The 25,215-nt window shown below is 51.9% G+C and overlaps 2 protein-coding genes across 6 annotated transcripts; both read right to left on the reverse strand.

Moving 5' to 3' along the window:
- Window positions 1–360: 360 nt before the first annotated feature.
- JMJD8 (jumonji domain containing 8) lies at window positions 361–9,792 on the reverse strand. 4 transcript variants are annotated; one of them, XM_084641013.1, is made up of 10 exons: window positions 9,680–9,792; window positions 9,291–9,440; window positions 6,994–7,086; window positions 6,227–6,275; window positions 5,501–5,597; window positions 4,889–4,957; window positions 4,556–4,675; window positions 4,336–4,403; window positions 3,602–3,736; window positions 361–1,296 (listed from the first exon to the last, which is right to left on the reverse strand). In XM_084641013.1, exons 2-10 carry the CDS (start codon window positions 9,374–9,376, stop codon window positions 1,216–1,218), a joined length of 798 nt encoding a protein of 265 aa, XP_084497139.1. In that variant the 5' UTR covers window positions 9,377–9,440; window positions 9,680–9,792; the 3' UTR covers window positions 361–1,215. The 4 variants fall into 4 exon arrangements, with proteins under 4 accessions (XP_084497139.1, XP_084497137.1, XP_084497140.1 ...); XM_084641011.1 differs by having other exon boundaries at window positions 5,541–5,597; window positions 9,680–9,786; XM_084641014.1 differs by lacking the exon at window positions 9,680–9,792 and adding an exon at window positions 7,758–7,844 and having other exon boundaries at window positions 9,291–9,377.
- A 1,589-nt stretch (window positions 9,793–11,381) lies between these two features.
- Window positions 11,382–25,215, reverse strand: WDR24 (WD repeat domain 24). 2 transcript variants are annotated; one of them, XM_084641307.1, is made up of 11 exons: window positions 25,138–25,215; window positions 23,415–23,580; window positions 22,653–23,179; window positions 21,297–21,474; window positions 19,625–20,300; window positions 16,904–17,019; window positions 16,474–16,595; window positions 15,309–15,413; window positions 14,719–15,056; window positions 12,847–13,031; window positions 11,382–11,998 (listed from the first exon to the last, which is right to left on the reverse strand). In XM_084641307.1, exons 3-11 carry the CDS (start codon window positions 23,131–23,133, stop codon window positions 11,830–11,832), a joined length of 2,370 nt encoding a protein of 789 aa, XP_084497433.1. In that variant the 5' UTR covers window positions 23,134–23,179; window positions 23,415–23,580; window positions 25,138–25,215; the 3' UTR covers window positions 11,382–11,829. The 2 variants fall into 2 exon arrangements, with proteins under 2 accessions (XP_084497433.1, XP_084497434.1); XM_084641308.1 differs by lacking the exon at window positions 25,138–25,215 and adding an exon at window positions 23,856–24,152.

A 25,215-nucleotide genomic window follows, 5' to 3' on the forward strand; every position in this document is an offset into this window, starting at 1 on the left:
TGGCTTCACTGCTGTTGTTACTTAAACTCGCTTTGCTCTAGCTAGACCAAAGCTAGCTCCTGTCTACATATGCGGCACTTGCACCTCCCAGTTGCAGTGTAGTCAGCTTCTGTGTGTGAGGTACTGGCTGAAAAGCACTAAAAGCTCTGCATCGGGGGGGGGGGGGGGCGCATGTGTGAAAACAACCCCTATGCCAGATTCAGTCCTGGAGTAATCCTGCTCATGTCAGAGCAGGGATGAAATTGCCACAATCCCTGGGGGCCAAGAGTAAATGAGAGGAAAAGTAGCAGCTGCTTTTGTCAGAGGCTGGCTATGGTGTGGTAGGATTCAGTGCTAAGGCAGTCATGACAAGTGCAGAGATAAGGCAGTTATATTTTAATCCAGATTTGAAATAGGGAAATCCCAATAAATAACCTAAACACTTATTTCAAGTATCCTTTGCTGCTTGTACATTAACATTCAAGTGAAAGCCAGCCCAACCACCCCAAGCCACAGGGGATTCCTGGGTAACACAAACTGGTCCTTCAGTTTTCCCCTGCACCCATGAATGAGCACCAGGAAATGAGCTCTCAGCAGAGATGCTGGGCGAGAGTCACCAAGGGTGGACGCAAGGGCATCTGAGGCTAGATTAAGCCCCATGCCTGGCGGTTTAGCTCTAGAGCGGCTGGTTCTGTGCTACTGACCAATGGTCCATTTAAAGAAGAGCCTACATAGTAATGTTACTCCTGCCTAGAGACCAGGGTTGAGCCAGAAGCTGCCTTCTGCCATGGACTCCGTTCCTCAGATGTTCAAAACACAAAGAGAATGTGAAGGAAGGGGGTGGGGTGAGCAGGCAGGCAGGCAGGAGGAGGAGCTCTGCCCATGGAGCTGAGGAACAGAAAGCACAAAACTGTAAGTACAGCAGAAACTGCCACCAGCTGCCCAGAGCTCCCACCCTGCATGGGAGAAAGGGGACAGATTCTCTCCTCCAACCCAACCTCAGCAGCTGCTGAGTCACAGAATGGTGGGGGTGCTCACACAGACCAGGATAAATCCTAGATGGATTAGAGCTGTATCAGCCCTACAGCCAGAGTCCAGCTCTGCATGCAGGGTTATGGAGGAGAGAGAGCTGGCTACAATTCACCAGCAGAATCCCAGGGCTTTGGTGGGAGGGAAGTGAACAATTCAGCTCCTGAGGAACCACCAGGAATGGCAGGCAGGCAAAGTCCTGAGCTTCTACCCCAGGAAGGTGGAGATGAAGACACTCGTGTCCAAATTGAGGGTGGCGTGCCACCAGCGATCAGGAAAATACAGGACCTGCAGAGGAGACAGAAGCAGGGGAGGGGGAGCTGCTTGCCTGGTCCTTCACTGGCCACGCAGCCTTGATACAGCTGCCCTCTTGTGTGGGCTCTACCTGTAGAAAGCGGCTGGCAGCCTGGGCTTTCAACTGTGACCTGAGCTTACAGTGAGAGCTTCTCCGAGGCTGACTGGCCACTTGCCTACATTGTAATGACTCTGAATAGGCTTGTCCACTCCATAGCTAATTTGTGGGACAGTGGCAGGCTGAGTCAGAGGGAGCTGTGCTGTGTGTCCATGTGGACTCTAGCTCCCCCAGGCATTGTGGTTTAGCCTCTGCGTATGTTCTAGGCAAGGGCCACATGCTCTGTTTAAAGAAAAGGAGTACTTGTGGCACCTTAGAGACTAACCAATTTATTAGAGCATAAGCTTTCGTGAGCTACAGCTCACTTCATCAGATGCATATCGTGGAAACTGCAGCAGACTTTATATATACACAGAGAATATGAACCAATACCTCCTCCCACCCCACTCTCCTGCTGGTAATAGCTTATCTAAAGTGATCATCAGGTGGGTAATTTCCAGCACAAATCCAGATTTTCTCACCCTCCACCCCCCCCCCACAAATTCACTCTCCTGCTGGTGATAGCCCATCCAAAGTGACAACTCTTTACACAATGTGCATGACAATCAATTCTCTGTGTATATATAAAGTCTGCTGCAGTTTCCACGATATGCATCTGATGAAGTGAGCTGTAGCTCACGAAAGCTTATGCTCTAATAAATTGGTTAGTCTCTAAGGTGCCACAAGTACTCCTTTTCTTTTTGCGAATACAGACTAACACGGCTGTTACTCTGATGCTCTGTTTAGTGCTCAGAACTAGAGGGTCATAGTTAAAGCAAAGGCAGGGCTCAGTGTGTCATTTCTCTGAGCAGATGCTGGGCCTTAATCAGGAGCCCAGTCTCCCTATTCATTCACCAGCTGGCTCGTGCACTTTACCCCCCTCCTACCATTGCAGGGCCCCTCCTTTCTGAAAATCCCTGCTGGGAGTGGCATTCAAGCTGCAGCTAAGGCTGTCTGGATGCTGCTACTCATGCTTGTCCTGCATCAGACTAGGACCCTCTACTGGCAGGGTTTGGCACTCCCAAGCTCCTTTCAATTGCTGGTGCTTCATGCAGGCCTCAGCCCTGCCCTGCGAGAAGGATCATCAGATCCTGTGCTGCAGAAACCTGCTGCCTGCTCCCACATGTAAGCTAGCTTCTATAGCTAGGCTAGGCCAAAATCACCGATACTGACCTCCTTCCCGAGCTAGAGCGTGTGGCTGAATTCTTAAGAGTGTGCGCACATGTATTTATAGATAGAGTGCTTTGAGATCCTCTGACAGATGAGACTAAAGAGGGCCAGGTCACATTCAGGGTTCTTTAGAACACCCATCTCCCTAGTATTTGAGCCCCTCAGCATTGCCAAGTGAGCCCGACCACAGTCCCAGAGGGTGGGAAGTGCTGTCCACATTTCCCAGCTGAGGCCCAGACAGACTGGTTATCTGCGTAACATCAGATAGCCAGCTAGGAACGGATGCCAGCCCTGACATGTACCTGTTGGGCCCCCATCAAGGCAATATCTGAGCGCCTTGCAATCTCTAATGTATTCCCCCTGCCCCCCAAGAGGCTACAGGACTTGCCCAGGTTCACACAGGATGCCTAGAGCAGAGCAGGAAATCAAACCCCAATCTCCCAAATCCTGGGCTGGTGCCCAATCCACTGGCCCATCCTTCCTCTCTCTGCTGAGCTTTAATCCAACACTTCTCTCTGCACATTTACCGGCTGGCTCTTGAGCTGTGCTCCCCCTTCTGGCCTGGCTGGGCACTGCCTGTAACGCTACGTGGTTTTCTCCCCTGTCCCACCCGTTACACCTCCCAGTTGGCCTCCTGCATGGTAATGCCAACATCAGGGGACGTGGCCCCTTCCAGTCCAGCCCCAGCACCTAATCCTGTGACAGCTGGCCTTCTGTCTGGAAAGCAACAGTGTCAGGAATCTTACAGCTGCTTGTGCTGGTGTGTGTGTCTGGTCACTGCGTGGCCTGGCTCTGGTGCAGAAGTGCTGGCGTTGGGATTCCTGGTCCTCTGACAGCCCAGCTTCAGCACTGGGGTTCCCAGACACTGTTGCGTCAGGGTCCCTGCTGCTTGTGCAGCACCAGCGAATCTCCCCTCTCTCTCCAGACACAAAGCCCCTGGCGTTCCAAGCTGATGCACTCTACAGGTCCCTTGAGCAGCTGCAGCAGGGGGTGGGCTGGCTGGCTCACTGGGCCCTGGGGTGCAGGACTGACCTCACCAGGGTGAATGGTGCACTCCACAGGGCGGTCCTCTGGTGGCAGGAATGGGTATGCGTCCAGCAGCCAGGATAGAGTTGTCTTGTTGGGGTGGAACTCAGGGGTTTTCTCGGGGGGATACAGAAACCAGCGCTGCAAAGAGAGGGGCTCTTAGCAAACACCCCGCTCTGCCTATCATGGGGTCCCCTTTCACTGGAGACCTGCAAATCTCTACTTCCCTGCAGGGTGGGCTCCCCCTTCCTCCCCAGAGCTCAGCAGTTCCCCTTCTGCCCTCCTCTCTTGGAAAGGATGTGTGGGGTGGCCTGTCTAAGGGGAACTGCTAGGGCTCTTCCAGCTGCCCCCATAAGGGTCAGACCTGAACAGGAACCTCACTGCCTGATTGCAAGGTCTCTGGGGTATGGGCTGTTGTCTTGTTCTGTGTGTGTACATACCCTTTTGCCACAGGGGCCACTAAGGAACCTCCATCGCTGGTCCTCAGTGTGTGCAAGTGGCCAGGTGCATTATGGGGAAATTTCCCATTCCTCCAAAGTCTCAGCCACTTGTAGCAGACAGCACCCCAAGGCTGAGGGGATCACGGATCCTCTCTGGACAGGCACAGTCTGTGCTCCGCTGCCTGGATCAAATCCCCACTTTGCTAGGAGGGTGCTCTGCTCCACAGTGGGGCTGTGGATGGGGAAACACCTGGTTTTTCCAGGGTCCGTAAATCAGTCCACTCCCCACCCAGCTCTCACCTTTCTGCCGAAGATCACCTCTGAGTAACCCGGGCCATGCCAGTGAAAGGGAACCCCAGAACCGGAGCCTGCGGGCAGACAGACAAGAGATGGGATCAGATGGACCAAGCCTGGTTAGGCCATCGCTTCTGGGCAACATGTTTCCATCTAAGCCTGGGAAGGATTCCCCTACAGCCCATTCCTTCCCCCTGCCATCATCTTTTCCCAGGGTGGTACTGACCAGCGATCCCAAAGCTGTAGGCCCCGCTGGTGCCTGGAATCCGGAATGGAGGTGGCATGTATTTCTGGAAGAGGGAGCCCCACTCTGTGAAGTTATTGTCTCCAAAGAAATACAGTGTGTCTGGTGAGGAGAGAAAGAGACATCGGTAACCCCCAGAGAGCACGAGCTCTGGTCTGTCTGGGCATGCAGGCTGGAGAGGGAAGCACAACCCCGGCCAGGAGGCGGCCCCTAGGAATCCATCCAGAACTGGATTTCTCAGCCACACGGTTGAATCCGAGGCAGAGCACTAAAGAGGGTGCAGGGAGAGCCTGAACAGAAGAGCCCTCTACTCACCACTGCCCAGGGAGGCCAGGTCCTGAGGCTCCAGCAGGTGCTCCACGTATTCCTGGAATGGCACATCCACTGCGAGGGAGGAGAGAGTTCACGGCTGTCCTTCCCCAAGGTGTGTGACCTATCTACCCAGGCAGGGCTGAGGGGGCACAGCAGGGCTCTCACACTCCACCCTCCTCCAGCTTATTCCCTCTGCGGAGCCCACAGCCCAGCAGCCTGGAAATCCTTGTTGTCCTGCCAATGAGCAACACTGAAACCCTCCCTCCTAGGCCAAGTGCAATGTGTCCAGTTCACAGCTGGAGAAACCGATGCACAGTGAGGGCCAGTGACTTGCCCAAGAGCACAGAGTGGGGTTTTGGCCCAGGAAGAGGGAGGAGGCAAAGGAGCAAGCCTGGCTTACTGTGCTCCCTGGACAATGAAATCCAGAGCCTCAGGCAAGATCTTCTGTCATCAACCAGCCATGACAGCAGGAAGGGAGGCATTGGCTGAGGCCAAGCAGAGTTGTGTTTCTGACCCCTCTTTGCCCCCCACGTCTGTCTGGAGCAGCTTCCCACCACACAGCCAGCCCAGTGAGAGTGCAGCTCAGCGCATGTGCCCTGGAGCCAAGCCCCGCACCTTTACGGTAGGAATAGGTGTTAGCAGTGCTGAGACGCACCAGGCGGTCCCCGAACTCTGCCAGCAGCTTGTTCCTTGTGCAGAGCGCCTGGAATTCCTGCAAGCACAGAGCAGAGGTGACAAGGGCCCTGGGAAGGCAGAGGTGCTTGGAACGTGGCCTGGGGTGCCAGGCCAGGCTGGGAGGACCATGCCCTACTCTCGCTGGCAGCTCGAAAGCCAGATCTAGAGAAAGAGGACAGCCCTTCTTGTTCCCAAATCCAATTGGACACAGACCAACACAGAGATGCCCTGGGGCTGGTTCAGTTGCCACCGTGGGATGGAGCTTCCTGCTTAAGAATGGATCCTGGGGGGCTGCTCCAGAATCCATCATGTGGGGAGGGGAACTCCCCTCCCAAATGGATTCCCTGGGTTACTCTGATGGTCTCCACTCAGAACCCCCCAGCTCAACTCTCTCACTGCTTCCCATCACCCTGCAGCCATATGACTGAGAAGGGAGTGTCAGTATCAAGAGAAATCACGCCGTCCCCTACTGTCAATCCCCCCTTTTGGCAGAAGTTACTCCCAGCCAGATATGGAGCACGTGCCTGGCTGCCAGGAGGGCAAACATGGCTACTAAGCCTGGCCCTGGGGAAAGGCTGGAGAGGCTCCAAGGGGCTGTTTCCCTACATACAATGAGATGGCTCAGGCTGGAGGGGCATATCACAGCCAGGAGCATGTAGCACTTACCGAGTTGTCCGTGATTCCCTGGATAACAACAGGCCTGGAAAAGGCATATCTGGAAAACACAGAGGGAAATTAAACACTTTCCTGGCCACTTGGGACCTGGCACATTCTACATACCCAGCTCACTCCCATCAGAGCCCCTGGTTAACAGTACTAGTGTTAGCTGTATTGAAAACCAGCTGTAACCACCTCTGGAACAGATTTATGTACTGATACATGGGCCGAGCTGTTCAGTGCTCAGACTCAAATTCTTTGCACCTTCAGTGGCAGTGGGTGGGCAAGCTGAGGACAGACACATTCACAGACCATCTCAAGGGCAGATCTAGGTTATGGGACCTTTGGGGGCAAGGAGAGAGAGCTGTGCAGGCAGCATGGGGATGCATGCTCTGTGCTGGCACACTACCAGGTCCGCAAGGGGCTAATGGAGAAGTTGGGCTTGTGGCACTCATTATGGGAGTCACTTCTCTTCCTAGCAGTGGATGGAAAACTCTGATCAGATTCTATTGAATGGTCACTGATCTGCAAGTTGCCTGCTGACAGAGAACCCCATCTCCTAACTGGTCCCAAGGTAAACAGCACCCCTCTGGGTGCCATGAGATTTCCACAATGACCTGTGCACAGCCAGGACCCTGTGGAGTCATGTCAAGGGGAAGACCTCAGAGAATTCCCCCCCTCCTTCCCCCAGTAATAACCATGCTGATTTCATGCAGTGCTGGGTACAGGAAAGGGGCTGGTTGAGCCCTGGAGAGCAAAGAGAGCAGCACACCTACTGGTCTATGAACTGGGAGTAGGTCAGGGAAGCATCTCTCCTCTCCACCGTGCAGTGGTCTTCTTCCATCAGAGCCAAATACTTGTTCGTCAGCCTGGGGTGGGGAAAGGGACAGAGCCCTCGGCATCAATCACTGCCAGCCTGAGCATTTCCCAGCAGGTGACATCATCCCCAGAGGATCAGCAACCCCCGCAGTGGGAGTCACTGCCAGCTCCCTTTCCCTCTAACCCAGAGACAGTAACTCCAACATCAGGGTCTGTGCCAAGGGTTGCAACAGCAATGGAAAGAGGCCTGGGGAATCTGTCAGATTTCTCAGCGGGGAGCGTCAAGGAACTGATGCCATGACTGCTCCATAGAGGCAGCCGCTTCAAGGGAGGAACAAAATATTCTAGGCAGCCCCTTGCAGATGACAGGAGGGGCACTGATTGGCCCACTGGCCCGTTGTGATAAGTAACAAGGCTGCAAGCCCAGTTCTCTCTCCATGGCAACTCCAGGCTAGGTCTGCTCTCCCCCAGGGAATGCCTGGTCTGAGTCTGTTCGTGGGAGGTTGCTGACCCTCCAAGCATCTGCTCCTTCAATCAACTGGCTAAGAACTAGGCTAGCAGAAGTACCAACGGTTCTACCCCGCTGCTGTGTCCAGGGCATTAGATACTGCCAATGTGCGGGGATGGACTATGTTCTTAGGGGCCTTTTCAATCTTAGATCTGTTCAAACTAAACCAAGCTCCATGGTTGGGGAGAAGAAGAAAGAGTTCAAGAGCCACACCTAATATATAAGAACGGCCACACTGGGTCAGTCCAAAGGTCCATTTAGCCCAGTATCCTGTCTTCCGACATTGGCCAATGCCAGGTGCTTCAGAGGGAATGAACAGAACAGGTAATCATCAAGTGATCCATCCCTTGTTGCCCATTCCCAGCTTCTGGCAAACATTCCCTGCCCATCCTGGCTAATAGCTATTGATGGACCTATCCTCCATGAACCTATCTAGTTCTTTTGTGAACTCTGTTATAGTCTTGGCCTTCACAATATCTTCTGGCAAGGAGTTCCACAGGTTCACAGTGCGTTGTGTGAAGAAATGCCTTGTTTGTTTTAAACCTGCTGCCTATTAATTTCATTTGGTGACCCCCTAGTTCTTGTGTTATGAGGAGTAAATAACACTTATTTACTTTCTCCACACCAGTCATGATTTTATAGACCTCTATCATATCCCCCCTTAGTCATCTCTTTTCCAAGCTGAAAAGTCCCAGTCTTATTAATCTCTCCTCATACGGAAGCCGTTCCATACCCTTAATCATTTTGGTTGCCCTTTTCTGTACCTTTTCCAATTCCAACATATCTTTTTTGAGATGGGGCAATCACATCTGCACCCAGTATTCAAGATGTAAGCATGCCATGGATTTATATAGAGGCAATATGATATTTTCTGTCTTATTACCTAACCCTTTCCTAATGATTCCCAACATTCTGTTTGCTTGAGTGCCGCTGCACATTGAGTGTGGGCTAGGGGGATATGGAGAAATCCTTCCCCACATAAGCCATTTCAAAATGCCATCATTCCCAAGTTTGTTAAGCACTGACCAGATTTCCCCCTTTTATTTCTAAATCTAACCTTCTCTCTGCCTTTGGCATCTCCACAAGAGCACTCAGAGTTATACGCTCAATAACGCTTTGAGTTTCTCCAGTGCCTCGCTGCCAGCCACTTCACAAACATTCATGAATTGATCCTCACAATCCCCTGAAGGCAGGGAAATGCCATCATCATGACTCGAGAAACTGAGGCACGGAAAGGATAAGCGACCTGGCCATGGTTACAGTGCGAATCAGTGGCAGAACCAAGAATATAGCGCAGGTTTCCCGATCCTTAGTACTTCACTCTACTCCCTAGGCAACTCTGCCTCTAGCTGGGCCAGGCAGAGCTAGTTCTCCTGACAGTAGCCAAAACCATGCCTGGGGGAAAGGTGATCAACAGCCTGCTTACAAAACGCTAAGCAGTCAACAATAGGCTAACAGGTATCTCCTTTTGGGATACAAACCTCAAGGTAATATATAATTTTCCAGCTGTCAGGAGACAAGCAGAATGCAGTGAAGATCAGAGTGGAGAGAGTGGCAAGGTATTGACATTGTGATAAGCAGGAACCTGGTTCTTTCAGCAATGGAGGTTTCCCTGACCACCTCTCATGAGTCAACATAGCATTCTGCATGGCAGCACGTCCACTGGGGGGAATGTGGACCAGACCTGATGCTTTAAATCCCAGAAGAGACTGAGAAAATACTTGAGTGCATGGGTTGTCTACTTACCAGCCCCCATTTCCTTCCAGGTAATCTAAGTCTCCAGGCAGCGACAATGGGATGGATAGGAGAAGGAATTGCCACCACGATCCCATTTGCCCCCAGCAGCCCTCTGCTGTCTGGGGTGTCAGATTCTCTCAGAGAAGCAGGCTGGAAAAGCTAGGGAGAGACCAGTGCAGGACAGGGTGTTGAAGGCTGTAATACACCCTAATGCCAGCAGGGGAATCAATCCAGCTGTTCGCTCGCTTCTGGCTCTTTCCCTTCCCTCCCCTCTCTGAATTTACCCCCCCACTCCAGCTCTAGGCTAATACCTGCTGTACCCCTACCCGACCCTCTACCCCAACTCCCTCGCGCTGCATGTGTCGCCTCCCACGTCCCCGGGCCCCTCCAGCCCCTACCGTCTGTCTGCGTGCGGCTGCTGCTGCCGGCAAGTCGCAGCCCAGAGCCCCCCCACCTCCATTGCATTCTGGGAGCTGTAGTCCAGGCATGTCACAGCCGCCGCCACCCCGGGGACCCGCGCGCACTGACGCCTTTCAACACGGCCTGGCAGGATGGCCGCGTGCTGCTGCGCGGGCTCGTGGCCTGCGGACTACATTACCCAGCAGGCATCTGGGAGACACTTCCATTCGTGGTCCCTCAAAGGGGTGAAAGGGGAGGAAAGGCTGATGCCACATGCTGCTATTGGACTGCTGGCCTGGTGACTACATTACCCAGCAGCCATTGACAAACGTCACCAGCCGCTAAGCCACAGCTAGTCTCAGAGCAGGAAATGGGCTGAACCAAGAGCCCTTCCTCCCACAGGCCAAACACCCCTGCTCAGCGGGGGAATTTCATGGTTCAGGCCTAGCTCCACCTGTTTTGCACCTCTGTAGCCTGTGTTCTGCCCCATTGATTCCTCCCCTCCTATGTGCTTGTGTTCCCGCCTTTTCCACCAGGTTTCCTCAGACTGATGCCAGCCGGGATCAGTACAAGGGTGACCAGATGTCCCGATTTAATAGGGACAGTCCCGATTTTTGGGTCTTTTTCTTATATAGGCTCCTATTACCTTCCATCCAAGTCCTGATTTTTCACATTTGCTGTCTGGTCACCCTAATCAGTACAAGCAAAAGCTAGCTGGTTGCTGCTGCTGCTTCCCTCCTATGCCGGGCCAGCATGGCAAGGGGCTATAGGAAGGATGTCAAGAACTTGTGGCTGTGAAAGTATTTAGGGGGCCCAAGGATAGAGGATTCTGTTCAACAAGAGCAGGAGCCTAGGAGGTGTTCCTGCCAGCATCCACCCTAAAGGGGGAGGTGGTGCAGTTGTGCAGGAGGATCAAGAAGCACAGATAACTTGAAAGTTGGTACAACATGGGTCATGCTAATCAGCATTTCAAGCCAGGTGCTCGTTGGGCAGGTGGTACAAGTTTATGACCATGAGGACAGGATGGTAGGATCTGCTCCAAAGGGGCACCTCCCCCCCACATTCTAGCCAATTTGGGGACCTTTGTAGCTGTATAGTTGTCATTTTCAAAGCACTATATAAACACTGACTCTCAACTGATTCCCTCTGAAAGTAGTTTGATGCTTAGGCCCATTTAACAGATAAGGAAAACGGAGGCTTGGAGAAGTTAAGTGACTTGTTTAAGCACATACACCAGGGTGGTGACTCCAGACTCCTAGCTCTGGGATTAAGTAGATTCTGCTCACCCCAAGGCATCTGTCTCAGTTCTACAGATTCTCCAGGAACAAGAGGATGTTCAGCTGAAATCAAAAGTGAATTGGTGAATTAATCAGAACTTTTCCCTAAGTCTCCAGAGGCTATGCCCTATTCAATATGAAGCATGCAATCTGTCTGATTTTCTTTTTCCAGAGGCAACTGCAGGTTACCTTATGCTCAGCATTTAGGGGCTGGGCTGGAGAATCAGGTTAATAACTCCCCTTTCCCAAGAATTGTTGGCTATTAGACTGTGGTCAGGATTGATCATTAGACTCCTTTCCACAAGGAGAATCAGCGAAGATGCTATGCACATGCAGCCAGAGCTGGACAAAGCAGCGTTCTTGGATGTATTCACATGTGGCAGCTGCATACAAACAAGTGACTCACTGAGGCTACTTTGTTCTTTTTTTATTCAGTATAAAAGTCAAGTTGTAGCTCAGAGTCCGGCTCAGACTTTCTTGCTCATTAGATTGGTTTATAAAGAACTATGTTTACACAATATTCCGGTACCTTTAATACAAAATTATTTACACTCCAGTCAAAAAATAAATAGAAGACAATGACTAGGAAAAGCTGTCCAGGAAGGCTCTTGGATGTTGCAGGCTTTACTGTATTTCAAGCATTGTGGAGGAACCTTCCCTACACAAAGTCAGCCTCACTCTCAATCCTGTTCAAGGATAGCATCCTGCAAGTGGTGCCGCCTCTGTAAAATCCAACAGCCTCTCCTGGCAAGTGGCTGTAACTCCAAAACCTCCACCCAAGCAGAGGCTCCAGCGATCAGTCTCCTGTGGGTTCCATTCAGGTCAGGGACTGAATCCCACCTCTCGTCAGCTGCGGGTTGGTTCCTTTCAGTTCAAGTGTATTCGCAGAGGTGGCCACAGCCCGCTGGACAGTGTGAACTGGTCTCTAGCCATTTCATGATGTGCTGCAGGTGGCCACCGTGACTGCAGCCCTGGCACCACACAAACAGGCCCTTCACCACATGGTGGCACACCGCACACATGCTGGCACACTGCCGACACCTGGCCCAGAGAGAGAAGATTACACTTGAATCAGCTGCAAAGAAAGCACCCTGGGGTGAGCGGCCAGCTCAGGCAGTGAAACCGTGGCATGTACCACGCAGCTCCCAGCTGGATCAAGGAACCCTTCCAATCAATGCAGACTCCTCAGGGCATGAGCTCAGTCAATCCCTGCCCACACCTCAAACCTGTAACTCCTTCACTATCATCTTGAGCTCTTGCTGGCACACGGCAGGGAGTTTATAAACCAGAAACCCAAGAGAGCAGGAAAAACATAATATTGGGGCCCGACACTGGATGCCTCCCAGCAATGAAATCAACCACAAATCGAACAGCATATAAAGAAGCAACAGAACCTTGGGGAGGAAGCTTTAACCCAGGTCAGGCTGGGAACATGCATGGGAGACTGTTTACCATTCAGAAGCAGCACAGATCGTTAGTGATCACAAGGGACCCCCGCAACAGCAGATTGTATTTCTCTGTGCAGTGTGGTTCAGTGGTTAGGACAGTGCTCTGAGAGGGACGTGGGTTTTATTCCCAGTGCTGCCACTGGCCACTGTGTAACCTTGAGCAAGTCACTTCACCTCTCTCTGCCTCTGTTTTCCTGCCACTTGTGTCTGGTGTATTTAGAGTAAGCTCTTCAGGGCAGGACCTCTCTTTGTGGGTGTATGCACAATAGGGTGAGCTCCACGGGGGCCTCTAGGTACTACTGAAGTACAAACAAATAATAATGGAAACTGAACTGGGTAGGAGATCACATCACATCAAGATAATGCATTAGCTACCTCCAGACAAACCCTTGCAAAATGAAGGTGCCCACCCCACTCCCCCTCCACCCTAAAGCATCTCACCTGTCGCAGATCCAGCCCTTGTTGCTCATCGGCCGCTTGCAGTTGCTGCAGTTGATGTGCAGGGTGGTGGAGGCCTGGTTGAGGCAGTTGATGGCTCTGCACGTGCTCAGTTTGATCACCTCATTGGAGATATTCCAGAGCTGGAAGCGCTGCAGCAGGTCGATATAGGAAGTGTACCAGTGCTCCTGGGGTGGGGTGGGGGGGCAAACACCTAAGTTAGCCTTGGTTCACATCAGGGTCTGTGGGCAAAGTTACTGAACCCAAACCCCCTCCCTGTGACTCCAGCCTCAGGTTAAATCACCTTTAGAAGGGGCTATCAAATGTTAGACCAAACAAGGAGGGGTGCAGAAGGGTATACCATCTAGCTACTTCATGCATTGGTTATTCTACAGTACATACAGTTAGCTGGGATGGTAACACGCCAAAGGAGATCTGATCTCTGCAGCTTTCTGCCTTTGCATTGTCAGAGAGAGAAACTAAAGCCAAAAGCATGATTCACTCTGCTCCCAAGAAATTCTTAACTCACAGTCCGTAAGACCGATGGCCTAACTGGACTCCTTGCTCAGTGGTACCTTTCCAGCTGGAAACGTTATTTCTTATTCATTTAGAGTGGCTTGGTCTTACTATATAGTCTGTGACAATTCTCCAGCACAGTGCTCCCAAGCTGTGTGGGAACAGGTTACCAGACTAGGCCCTCGACCAACACCCACCAACCTCTCTTTCAGTTAGTGTATCAGGAATGCCTTCCCCAATCTGTGCTTGGAGCTTCATGCTTGATGTGGGCTTCCTTACAGCTGTCCATGCCTTTGTCACTTCCAGACTGAGTTACTGAAATGTGCTCCAATGCAGGCTACACCTGAGGCTCTCACACTTTGGCTGGGGCCTGTCTGTTTAGCATCTCTGACAGTGTGCCAAAATCAGCACCGGCTTCCAGATACCATTCAAGGTGTTGGGTTTGATCTGTAAAGGCATCGTAGGGCCACATTCTCTCCAACTCGAGATTAGCTGGGGCATTACAGCTGAGAGCCAATAGATACATCTGGCTGTTATCTGTGGACAGCCATCGACTCTGGGATTTCCCCCTACCAGTCCAGCAGAGCCTGAGTTTGCTCAATGCAAAGTCTGCCCAGGGCTCTCCATGGGGGACAACTGGATGAAAGGAGAAGATCTGAGCACTGACAATGAGTCAACTGCAGTTATTTGTATGCCCTGGTATAGGGCAAACTGTTCTGCACTTAGAGCTCTGGAGAGTTGTGTTTTCACAAGCCCAAATAAATATACCAAGCTAGTCTGGAGCAACGACACATGCCTGCAGCCATGCTGCTCCCTTATGTCTTGTAAGACAAAAGGGTCAGTGCTCAGAAGGGAGAAGAGTCTCCAAGGAAAATCTCATGGTGCTGGTGATGCTGCAGGTGTCTATCCTCCCTTCAAGTTGGTACTATGCCAGGGTGCCAGGAAGCAGGTACTGTGCTCCTAGTGAGACTGCCTTTCAGACCAGAGGCAGTACTGAGACATTAGACACCCTGGCATTTTCTGCAGAAGTGGGTTGTTAGCCCCAGTGATTGGGCCAGCTCCACTCCAGAGAATTACATCTACCGTTTCAACTGGATACAGCATTTGCTTTCACTGTTGTGGGACTTCGCTGTGCACTGTTAACCACATTCCCTACCCCAGAGGTGGCTGCATTTTGCTAATAGATAAGAGGTTCTTGTATTTTACAGGGAGAGTGTGCAAAGCACTCTGGGGTCTTCTGGATGAAATACGAGGGATTATTATGAGAGTCTCCAAACCCTGTTTGCTGGGAGAGGGTATGCAGCAGCTTTGCTGAAAAAGCCTCTCTCTGGGAAGTGCCTCCTCCCTACAGCGCTATACCTGGGTTTGCTCATCGATCTCTTTCCTGATCCGGTCGCCCAGCACGATGAGCACGGACACCGCCATCTGTACATCCCCCTGCTCGGCGTAGAAGAGGAGCATGTCCCGGACGATGGGGCTGAAAAAGTCGGGTGGCAGGCGGTTCTCGTAGAGCGAGTGAGAGATTGAAATGAGGGAGAAGGACTCCACAGGCGTCAGGGACACAGTCTCGGCCTCGTTGCCACTGACGTGAGGAGAGTCTGCCTTGTCCTGCAGGTGGTCCAGGGCCGAGGGGTTGTCCACTATTTCATGGCGCAGGGGAAAGGCTTCCTGAGGGAGGATGTATTCCTGTTCTTCGGCTGCAAAAAGACATGCTCTCTTCAGTGAGCAGGGTTAGTGCCACAGATAAAGGAGACACAAGGTGGGTGTGGTAATATCACTCACTTTGTTCTTTAATATCCTGGGACAGACACAGCTACACCACCACCAGAGAAAGGGGTCAAGGAGGGATCTGGCATCCTCTCTAGTGCAGTGAGTACATACAAGCACCTCCTGCTGATATCCAGCTGCACTGCAGTCATGCGTGTGCACTCACAGAACAAAGAACTCACCATGGGGATTCTCATGGTCCATCATGTACAGCTCATCCTCATCCCCCTCCACATCCCCCAGGAGATAGTCTGCAGGGACGTCACTGCCCTCTGTCTCCTCATTCTCTGGATGAGCATGGAAAGGGGAGGAAGAGCAGAGAGAGAGAAGACAAGTCAGGGTACCCCTACAGCAGCAGAACTTGTCAGACTTTCCCTGTGCCACTCTGGCGGAAAATGCAGGCTGTTTACAAACCCACAACCCAGCTGCCAACCTCTGCTCTCACCATCAGCAAACTGACCTAGGTGCTGGAGCTGGGGGTGGGTCACACAGGCACAGTGCTCTGCATGGGTAAAGCACCCTCTATGCAATGACCTCAAAGCGCTTTAGAGAGGGAGGGCAGCAGCATTGTCCCTTCCACAGATGGGGAAACTGAGACACAGAGGTGTGGAAAATGGTATGTCACGGGTCACACAGCATGTCACAGTGCAGTCCTGCCTCCCAGTTCTCTGCTCTTACCACTATCCCATCCCAAGGGACGGGCTCCAGCCTCAAGAGACTTGGGCCAATGATCTGCAGACAATTTGCATGTTCACTGATCAAAATGCCTGAGGTTCTGCAACCATGATTTGGCTGGTCTTGCTGGGACAGAGTTCTCTGGGAGGGGGGATGCTAACTGGAACTAGAACTGCATCCTAACAGGATGATGGCGTCACGGTGCAATGCAGACCAGTGAGAGGTTGTGTCACCTGCTAACAATAACCAAGACAAAAAGAGTGTCTGATAATTGCTGGCTGGCAGTTGGGTTCAAAAGGACCAGAGCAGTACCTGAGAGCGGAGAAACACTGGTATAGTTAAGGGTAGCTGTGGGCCAGCATTCTGCTAGGAGCAGGGAAGATGACTGGGAGTGTGCCAGGGTTACCCTGCGAGTAGTAACCAAGGCTGCTAGAGACCATGGAGCGTGACTGGTGTGTTGCTGGCAGGCTGCTGGGATCATGCTTGTTGCCGACTGTGAATGTCCCAAGCAGGGAGTTACAGTAGCAAAGCATTTGAGGCATCCAGGGTTACAGGCAGGCGGTGACTTAACCCCCCACTGTCTGGATTGCACTCCAAACAGTGAGCACTTTGGACTCCTATTACTGAGCCAGCCACTGGCATGCTCCGTTGGCCCAGCCGTTGAAATGTTACCATCGTTGTTGATTAAGGTGGAGGAAGAATCCATGAGGATGTTTTCGGACCGGCTCTCTCCTTTGCTGCGCTCCAATCTGGACTCGTTGCCTATCCCTGATGGTATGTCCTTCAGGTTAAAGCTAGGAAGGAAGCCAAGCCCACATTAGCCCGTTTCTTTCTCACACTGAAAGAGGCCGCAGCAGCAGCTGCCGCTCTGCTTTCAACTGATGGGAATGAAGGAACTGGCCCATCTGACTTAGATCAGTGGGAAGTAAACAGCTCCTCCGCAGTGACTCTAACTTGGTTTAAGTAGCCATCTCTAGAGTGGTTCCCCCTTTCCTATCAGCCAGTGAAGTTCCCACATATCCCCAGTATGCCTGTGCGGGCCTCCCCATCCACTTCCCCTTAACAGGGCCATGTCAGGGGATGCAGTGATTAGACTGCTCACCTGTTCATGAGTGGGAGGGAGGTACTGCCCTTCCCCAGGCTGTGGTTCAGGTTAGCAGAGGGCACAGTGCCAGGGCTGGAGTAAATAATTCGGAGCATCGTCCACGTCTGGGCAACCTGCCCCCAGGGAGAGAGAGGAGGGGAAGGGTTAGATTGTTACCACTGTCTGTCAACCAAAGCAACATCATCAGAAAGTTGGTTTCTGGAGCATAGTTCAGGGCCCAAGCTGAAAGCATGGGGCAGGACATGCATCGTCCCTTACCAGTGGTGTCTGTGGGGAGGGGACCTGCTGCAATGTAGAGTTTCTATCCACCTTGCAATGTTCCCTAGATCTCTCAGGTAACAGAACCGGCAGCAACCCAGGACAACACCAGAAGTGCTGGTACACTGGCATAGCTACGCGGGGAGGAACAAGGTCAAGTTTGGCCCTGGATCTGAACAGCCATAGGGTGCTGGGATCTGGGCTCTACTTTGGGTTAGTTTCTTGTCACAAACAGTGCTTGGTTGGGCTCTATGCTATTTTAAAATCTCCTTGCACATGAGTGAATTTGTGCCCAGTCCAGACAATTCTACCTCTGCTCCTTATCTGTTTCATTCTGCTCCTCCTGTGCAGGAGCAAGGTAAGACCCACTGCACCAAGGGGCACTCTGTAGTAGAGGGGACGGCAAGAGAGAGACATCTAAAGGGGAAGTAGATGTGACAGAGACAAAGGGAGAGGAGAAAAGACAGAACAGCTCTGACTACAGGTCAGCCCACAACTAGCAGGTGTTAGGTGCACGCTGACGACAGTGCATTTCTGCCCCTGGCCTTAGCAGGGAGAGGAGCACATCTCATCTCACAGCAACAACTCTTGAGGAAAGAAAGGAAAAGAGAAACAACAGAAAGAGCTTAACCCTCGGGCAACCTACATTTCCAGGTCACTTCCCAGCTCTAACACTGCTTCCATACTAGGGCTTTAAACAAACTTCTGAATGTAGAACATTGATTCATAGAAACGTAGGGCTCAAGAGGTCAGCTAGTCCAGCCTCCTGCACTGAGAGACAGGACCAAGTAAACCTAGAACACCCCTGAGAGGTGTCTGTCCGACCTGATCTTAAAAACTTCCAGTGATAGGAATTCCACAAGCTCCCTTGGTAACCTATTCCAGTACTTATCTATCCTTAGGAAAAACCTTCGAATATCGAACCTAAATCTCCCTTACTGCAGATTAAGCCCATTATTTCTTGTTCTGCCTTGAGTGGACATGGATAACAGTTGTTTACTGGTCTCTTTGTAACAGCCCTTAACATATTTGAAGATTGTTATCAGGTCCCCCCTCATTCTTTTCTCAAGACTCTAAACACACCCAGCTTTTTAACCTTTCCTCCTGGGTCAGGTTTTCTGAACCATTCATCATTTTTGTTGTTTTCCTCTGGACTGGACTCTCAATTTGCCCAAAACTTTCTCAAAGTGTGGTGCTCAAAACTTGACACAGTACTCCAGCTAAGGCCTCATGAGTGTGGAATAGAGCAGGACAAATACCTCCCATGTGTTGCAAATGATACTCCTGTTAATACACTCCAGAATAATATTTGCATTTTTCACAAAATATTGTTGGCTCATATTCAATGTGATCCACTGTAACTCCCAGATCTTTTTCTGCATTACTGCTGCCTAACCAGTTGTTCCCCTTCTGTATTTGTGCATGTGATTTATCTTGCACTTGTTTTTATTGAATTTCATCTTGCTAATTTCAGACCAAATCTCTTATCTAGGTCATTTTGAATTCTAATGCTGTCTTCCAAAGTGCTTGCAACACCTCCCAGCCTAGTGTCATCTGTAAATTTTAAACGCATGCTCTCCATTCCATCCTCCAAGTCATTAATGAAAATATTGAATCGTACTAGACTCACTAGGTCTAGCATATCAAAGAGAGACCTTTCTCCCTTCCTCTGGAGCAGGGAACAGTTTTGAGGATCTGGTGGTGTTGTAGCCCATCTAACACCTTTTCTGCATTTTGTTAGGTTCCCCTCCACCCTCACTGAATCTGTATGGGGAGGATCATTCTTCACCCCCTGCCCCCACCACCATTTGCCCAACGGGGAGGTCACTGTATTGTTTTCTCCCTACATTTCTGATCTAAATCCAGTTTAGCATCATTTCCCTGTCCTCACAACTCTTCCCAGTTTAGCACCACCTACAAATTTCATGAAAGTGCAGGTTACTCTCTGTTCCAGAGCAAAGATAGTAAATAAGGACAGAACTGACACAGAGGCCTGCAGCACTCCACCTCTGCTCTCCCCATCTCAGTGCTCTGTGGTTTGCCATTGCTCCCTGTTTGCTGTCCATCAGGGAGCATGCACAGTCCTTCTGACAGGACTCCAATCCAAACCAATCTGCATTAATCTGGCCAATGAGATTGCATGAGACACCTTGTCAGATCAAACATTAGCAGCCAGATATAGCTCGGAAATCACTGTGTTTACTGTATTATGCTAAGAGAGCAGAGATGCAATAAATGTATGTAAATTTACACTATGCACAGCTGTTCCCATTAGAGGGCAGCAGACAACCAAACATTCTCTGCAGCCCGCACGACCTGTCTCCACAGTTTGTGTCTACGGTATCTGGCTATACATACGATCAAATCTTCCTATGCCAGCCACTTTGGCTTGTAGGCTCAGCTAATAAAAAGCAGAGCCTGCCTCTCCCTTTCCACAGGCTGTTAGAGGGTTGCATGTACCTGGTCGCGGTCGAGCTCTTTGGCTACCTTGGCGTTGTGGTCACACAGCTCTGCCAGGGGCCTCCCCGCCAGCGCATACTGCTTGGCTGTTCTTACAAACCAATCCATGCTGCCGCTCTCCAGGTCTGTCTCAAAGACACTCAGGGCACTGGAAGAAGAGATGTACTCGAACTGCTCCGTGGGGTCCAGCTTGCGCTTGAAGAAGATGGGATGCCGCCTATCACCAATGTAGGGCTTGCGGTTGGAGTCGGAGGAGATCAGGCTTTCTTTGGCTGCAAAGGCCAGGTCCCCAAAGAGGCTGTAGCACAGACCCTCAGGGTTGGCCCTGTCGATGGGCTGGCTGGCGTCCTTGAAGATGTGCTGGTAAAGTGTGCTGTCCTTGGAGCCTGAGAGGAGGAAGTAGGGATCATGCAGGTGGCGCCACACAATACCCGTGGTGACGTCCTTGTGCTCTTCGAACATGGCAGACGGGATGAAGGGGCGCCGCACATCCCACACGTAGATGTTGTGGTCCACCATCATGGAGCAGGTGGCGATGTGGTACTTGCACTCAGGTCGCCACTTGACCCTTGCCACAGAGGCTATGGTTTGCACGCAGTAGATCTCTTTGGCCCTGTTGGTGTTCATGTCCCAGACCTTCACCATCTTATCTCGGCCTCCTGTCGCCAGCCAGCCCCTGGCAGCAGGGAGAAAGGAACAAGCAGAAACATTAACTGGAGAAATGTCCTGGAAGTTGATCTTGGATTATTGGCTTTTACGCAAGCCGTTTAAGCCAAAGGTGGTCAGAGTGCTGCCTGCCAGCCACATGGCACTAACCAAGCACAGGCCTTGGGCACCCTCTCTTTTAGCATAGCTCACCAAAACTACAGGTCCCCGTGTGCAGGTATTTAAAGGGAACTGCGCATGCTGGGACCTGTAGTTCCCACAGACTACACCTGCATATTAAACAAAAGGGAGGATGCAATATCTTCCATTTTATTCAGATTAGGTGTGGCCCTACAGCCCCTGGCTGAGAAAATTTGGTTCCCCTGATTTAAGGCAAACTGTCCTTTCCATTTCAGTCAGTGAAAATGAGAGGGGCTTCCAGCCCCCTCCTCCTCCCACAAATGAAAGCAGAGGACAAAAAGGCTAATTTTAGGTACTTTGTGCTTCTCTCAGCTTGTGAAGATAGCTCCCCAGCGTGAGATGGACAAGGAGTTCTAGGAAGCTGTACAGGGTCCAGGAGTTGCATGCAACATTTTTCAGTATAAATTAATTATTTACTGGGAAATCTGACATTTCCTCCCTGTGAATCTCAGTTGATACCTGATGGCAAATGTGCCTAAGACACAAGCAAGCTGTGTTTTAAAGCAGCTCTCTCAATCCCTGAGCTGATCAAGTTGGTGAAACACAATGGACATACCTGATATTGCCCAGTTCCAGCAGCTCACTTCTGGTTTACTAGTTACTGCTTGCTATCCCACAGAACAGCAAGAGTGACTTGTTTTATAAGATATGCTGCTCCTTCCGATATTCAGGAGAGAGCTGTGTAACCATCAAGTTCTCAGCACGCCACCACACAGTTTTCATAGAACCACTGTGTGAAGGCATCACCTTCAGGAATTTTTTGACAAGACAGGATGATTGCCATGGGCAGAGCGGGGCTCAACCGGGGTGGTCAGTTAGCACATACCTGTCCTCTAGATGCCAGTCACAGCAGAAGACAGGCCCATTGTGAGCTGTGAACATCCTCTCGTAGCGGTCTGGCCGGCGGATGTCCCACAGCTGCACATTCCCATTCTCAAAGGTTGCAGCAAAGGTGAAGTAATCACGGATGCTAAACTGCACATCGCGCACACTTTCCGACTGGCCTGAGGGACAATAGGAACGTAGACCAGATCCGACAGGGCCCCAGCAAAGTCATTCCCCCTGGTAGTGTTAACGCTCATGTTTGCTAGACAGGGTCTACAATAAGCTGCAATGGCAGGCCAGCCTGATTCACTCCTGGACTCAGCTCAGTGCACCCTGGGTGTAGGAAAAACAAAAATCACCTCTACTAATGCTCCAAAGGAAACCAGTGGCCACCCTGGTTCAGAACAGTTTCCTTTGCAAAGCTGGCACTGCCTCTGCCCTACATAGTCCCTAAATAGAAAACTTCAGAGCTGTCAATCCAGCACCTGTCCATCATACTTTTTTTTGTCCTAGTCTCTCTCCAAATCCCTGTGCATCTCCCTTACCCAGGCAGTAACTGTGTCATCAAAACCGCTGCTTTCCTAAGGTACCAGACTTCAAGGCACCAGATATGGGCAACTGCATTGGGATGTGGGTGGGAAGAGGGTATGATTCAGGGACAATGGGAAGCAGATCCACCCTCCCCCAACAGCTCTACCACCACCCTAACAACTGACACAGATAATGCAGCTCTAGACATCAGCTACACACAATTTTCAAATCAGACCAAAAAGCTGCATGTCATGAGCCTGAGATCCCAGATAATAATGACATAGGCTTACATCACTGGCCGCTATGGACTAGAAGTCCCACCAGCAGGGACTCTGTCCCCAAATCCCTTGCTTGGATCATCATTGCCCCAGAATGGGGAAATCTTTACCACAATGAAGCACAAAAAAATGAGAGGGACAAAGGCCTGGAACATAGGGGATTATCTGGTATTTCCCCTTATTTAAGGTGATAACTGACAACTCCAGCCTGCAGCATATGCTATAAGCATCCTAATGCACAGAACACTGGCCAAGTGGGCCCAAGACTGGGGCTTGATCTAAACTTAAAACTTATACTAGCATAGCTATGTTGGTTAGGAGTGTGAAAAAACCACAGCCCTAGCAACATAGCTATGCCGACAAAACCCACAGTGGAGACACTACTATGCCGAGAGACGCACTCTCCTGACACATTAGCTAAACACTGTATGGGAAGATGGCTTTACTACATCGGAAGAACTCCTCCTCCTGTCAGCTTACACTGTGTCTACACTATGAAGCCTATCCCAGCATAGGCTCTGCAGTGTAGACATGGCCAGAGCCCTTACCAGAGAAGGTGCTGACAGAGTCTTTCTTGCGTAGGTCAAAGCATTTCATATAGCCGTCCTGGGAGCCACTAAGGAGCATATACACCTCAGTGGGATGGAAGCACACTTTGTTAACTGTCCTCTTGTGTTCAGTGAACAGCTGGTCCTGTTTGTTACGGGATGGCTTCCCGAGGTTCCAGGTCACAACCACACCATTGGTAGCTGCTGTGGCCAACAGGTTCTCATCCATCTGATGCCACACCACGTCAGCACAGCTGAAGTTCAGGGATGGCTTACGGCCAACACGTAAGTTTAGTTTCTCCACAAACTGATCTTCATCTATTGAATAGATCTTGAAGATGTTGCGACCAGCTACCACCACCTGAGCGGCATCACGACACACACTGATGGCATTAGCAGGGGCATCCAGGTGACAGAACATGGTACGTCCAGTGATGGTGTTGCCACCAAGGGCAGTGGTAACCCGGGCCATTTTCTCCATGGTTGTCCTCTGTGTGACTTCCTCTTTTTAGACACCACTGGATGCCCTGCCCAAAGAGAAGGCTTTGAGACTCACAGTTCCACATGCAGCATTCTCACAGGTGAATCCATTTCCACCAACTGTTTACAGACCTCATTAAAACTTTCTTGAAAGCAAATGAATTGATTTATGCTGCATCTAGGATTCTCTTCCTACTGTTCCAACCGGACTTGCATACCACTTTCCCTGATCACATTAATCAATCAGTCTTTAACTACAGAAACTACTGCACAGCCACTTACTTAAAAGAGTAGCTCAGATTCAGCCTTGGTGTCTCTTTGGTCACCGCCTGCATGTACTTTCCAGTAAGTCCATGTTAACCTTTCAGAGATTTCAGTTTCCTTCTTAATTCAAATATCTGAGAAAAAAAACCCATTTGCAGGAACAACTCTCGCTGTCAGTATGGGCCTGTAAAGCAAGAGAAGAATCCCTCAGAAGGCAAAATGCAGTGATGAGGACAGATGTGAGCCAATGAACTGTTCAGTAATACAAGATATACAAGACTTCATCATAAAGGTCATAATGCCCAAAGTGGTTGCAAGCACCAGAGAAAATTTCATTTTTGTTTTAATAGTGAATTTAGAGCTGAAGAGTGACTGCAGTAGAGAGGGAGGTAGTTTTTGTTATCCAGACAACTATAACACAGGCAAGAATGGGGCAAGCTCTCCATACAGACTGCGTACCTCAACCATGGAGGGGCCACAAACACAACTCTCTGCCCCCTAATGTTCCTCAAGGTGCCCCAAATCATACAGCAAAGTAATGAGATAATGGCTCTCCAGCCAACCACAGCGACCACAACCCCTCACCCACAGCCTTGGACATTGGAACCCCCTGTTGAGAGGGAGCCAAAACAACGAAGCAGTTGGTTGCCTATCCTTCCAGCCATGGGTCCGGTTGCTCCCTACAAAGAAGGGCAGAGCCACCATGGGTTACTGATTAGCAGAACAGTGGACAGTTTGGGGTGATGGGGCTCTTTACAAGGGGGCCAGAAGCCTGGGTCTCCCTGCTTAGAACAGCTCCTCCCAATCCCTTTCTTAATCCTCATCTCCTCCCTGGCAGCCCATGGCCCCCCCTTCCTTACCCCTGCCCCCTCCCCTCAGGCCCCTCCTCTCAGTCCTCCTGCCCTTCCTCCTTACCCCCCCCCACAACCCCCTGCCCTTGGTCTCCCCCACTTCTCTTCCTTACCCCCCTTCTCCCCTACTCCTGTACCTTAACCCCCACCCATGGTCCCTCTCACCTCCCTTCCTCCCCCACCCCGTCCCCTCGAACTCTCTTCCTTCCCTCCTGGCCCCCCCGGTCTCCCCCGACTCTCTTCCTCCCCCCCGGCACCTCTTCCTTACCCCCCCTCGCCCGGCCCCCTCGGTCTCCCCCGGCAGCCCATGGCCCCCCCCTCTTCCTTACCCCCCCTCGCCCGGCCCCCTCGGTCTCCCCCGGCAGCCCATGGCCCCCCCCTCGCCCGGCCCCCTCGGTCTCCCCCGGCAGCCCATGGCCCCCCCTCTTCCTTACCCCCCCTCGCCCGGCCCCCTCGGTCTCCCCCGGCAGCCCATGGCCCCCCCCTCGCCCGGCCCCCTCGGTCTCCCCCGGCAGCCCATGCCCCCCCCTCTTCCTTACCCCCCCTCGCCCGGCCCCCTCGGTCTCCCCGGCAGCCCATGCCCCCCCCCTCGCCCGGCCCCCTCGGTCTCCCCCGGCAGCCCATGGCCCCCCCCTCGCCCGGCCCCCTCGGTCTTCCCCGGCAGCCCATGCCCCCCCCCCCCCTCGCCCGGCCCCCTCGGTCTCCCCCGGCAGCCCATGGCCCCCCCCTCTTCCTTACCCCCCCTCGCCCGGCCCCCTCGGTCTCCCCCGGCAGCCCATGCCCGGCCCCCTCGGTCTCCCCGCCGGGCCGGGCGTGGCTCAGGCAAGGGCAGCAGGCCCAGCGATCACGGGGGAAGCGGGCCCGGGCTGGGGGCCGAGCCTGGCACCTACCGCGCGGAGCAGAACAACTTCGGGCCCGTCCGCCTCCTCCGCCGCGGCACGGAAACGCCGCTGGGCTCCGCTCCGCCC

This window comes from Lepidochelys olivacea (genome assembly GCF_965140295.1).
Source record: "Lepidochelys olivacea isolate rLepOli2 genome assembly, chromosome: 10".
NCBI lineage: Eukaryota > Metazoa > Chordata > Testudines > Cheloniidae > Lepidochelys > Lepidochelys olivacea.

Bases quoted from the DNA above. Each gene is read 5' to 3' on its own strand.
- JMJD8 (XM_084641011.1), bottom strand. From the start codon at position 9,769: ATGCCTGGACTACAGCTCCCAGAATGCAATGGAGGTGGGGGGGCTCTG. The intron at 4,958-5,540 runs GTGCGTCTCAGC...CCTCCCTCGCAG, and splicing joins CAGAGTTCGGGGACCGCCTG to TGGATGTGCCATTCCAGGAA. The intron at 4,404-4,555 runs GTCAGTACCACC...GTCTGCCCGCAG, and splicing joins CTACAGCTTTGGGATCGCTG to GCTCCGGTTCTGGGGTTCCC.
- WDR24 (XM_084641307.1), bottom strand. From the start codon at position 23,133: ATGGAGAAAATGGCCCGGGTTACCACTGCCCTTGGTGGCAACACCATC. The intron at 16,596-16,903 runs GTGAGCAGTCTA...CTTCCTTCCTAG, and splicing joins TCCCTCCCACTCATGAACAG to CTTTAACCTGAAGGACATAC. The intron at 11,999-12,846 runs GTGAGATGCTTT...TCTCTGGGCCAG, and splicing joins AAGGGCTGGATCTGCGACAG to GTGTCGGCAGTGTGCCAGCA.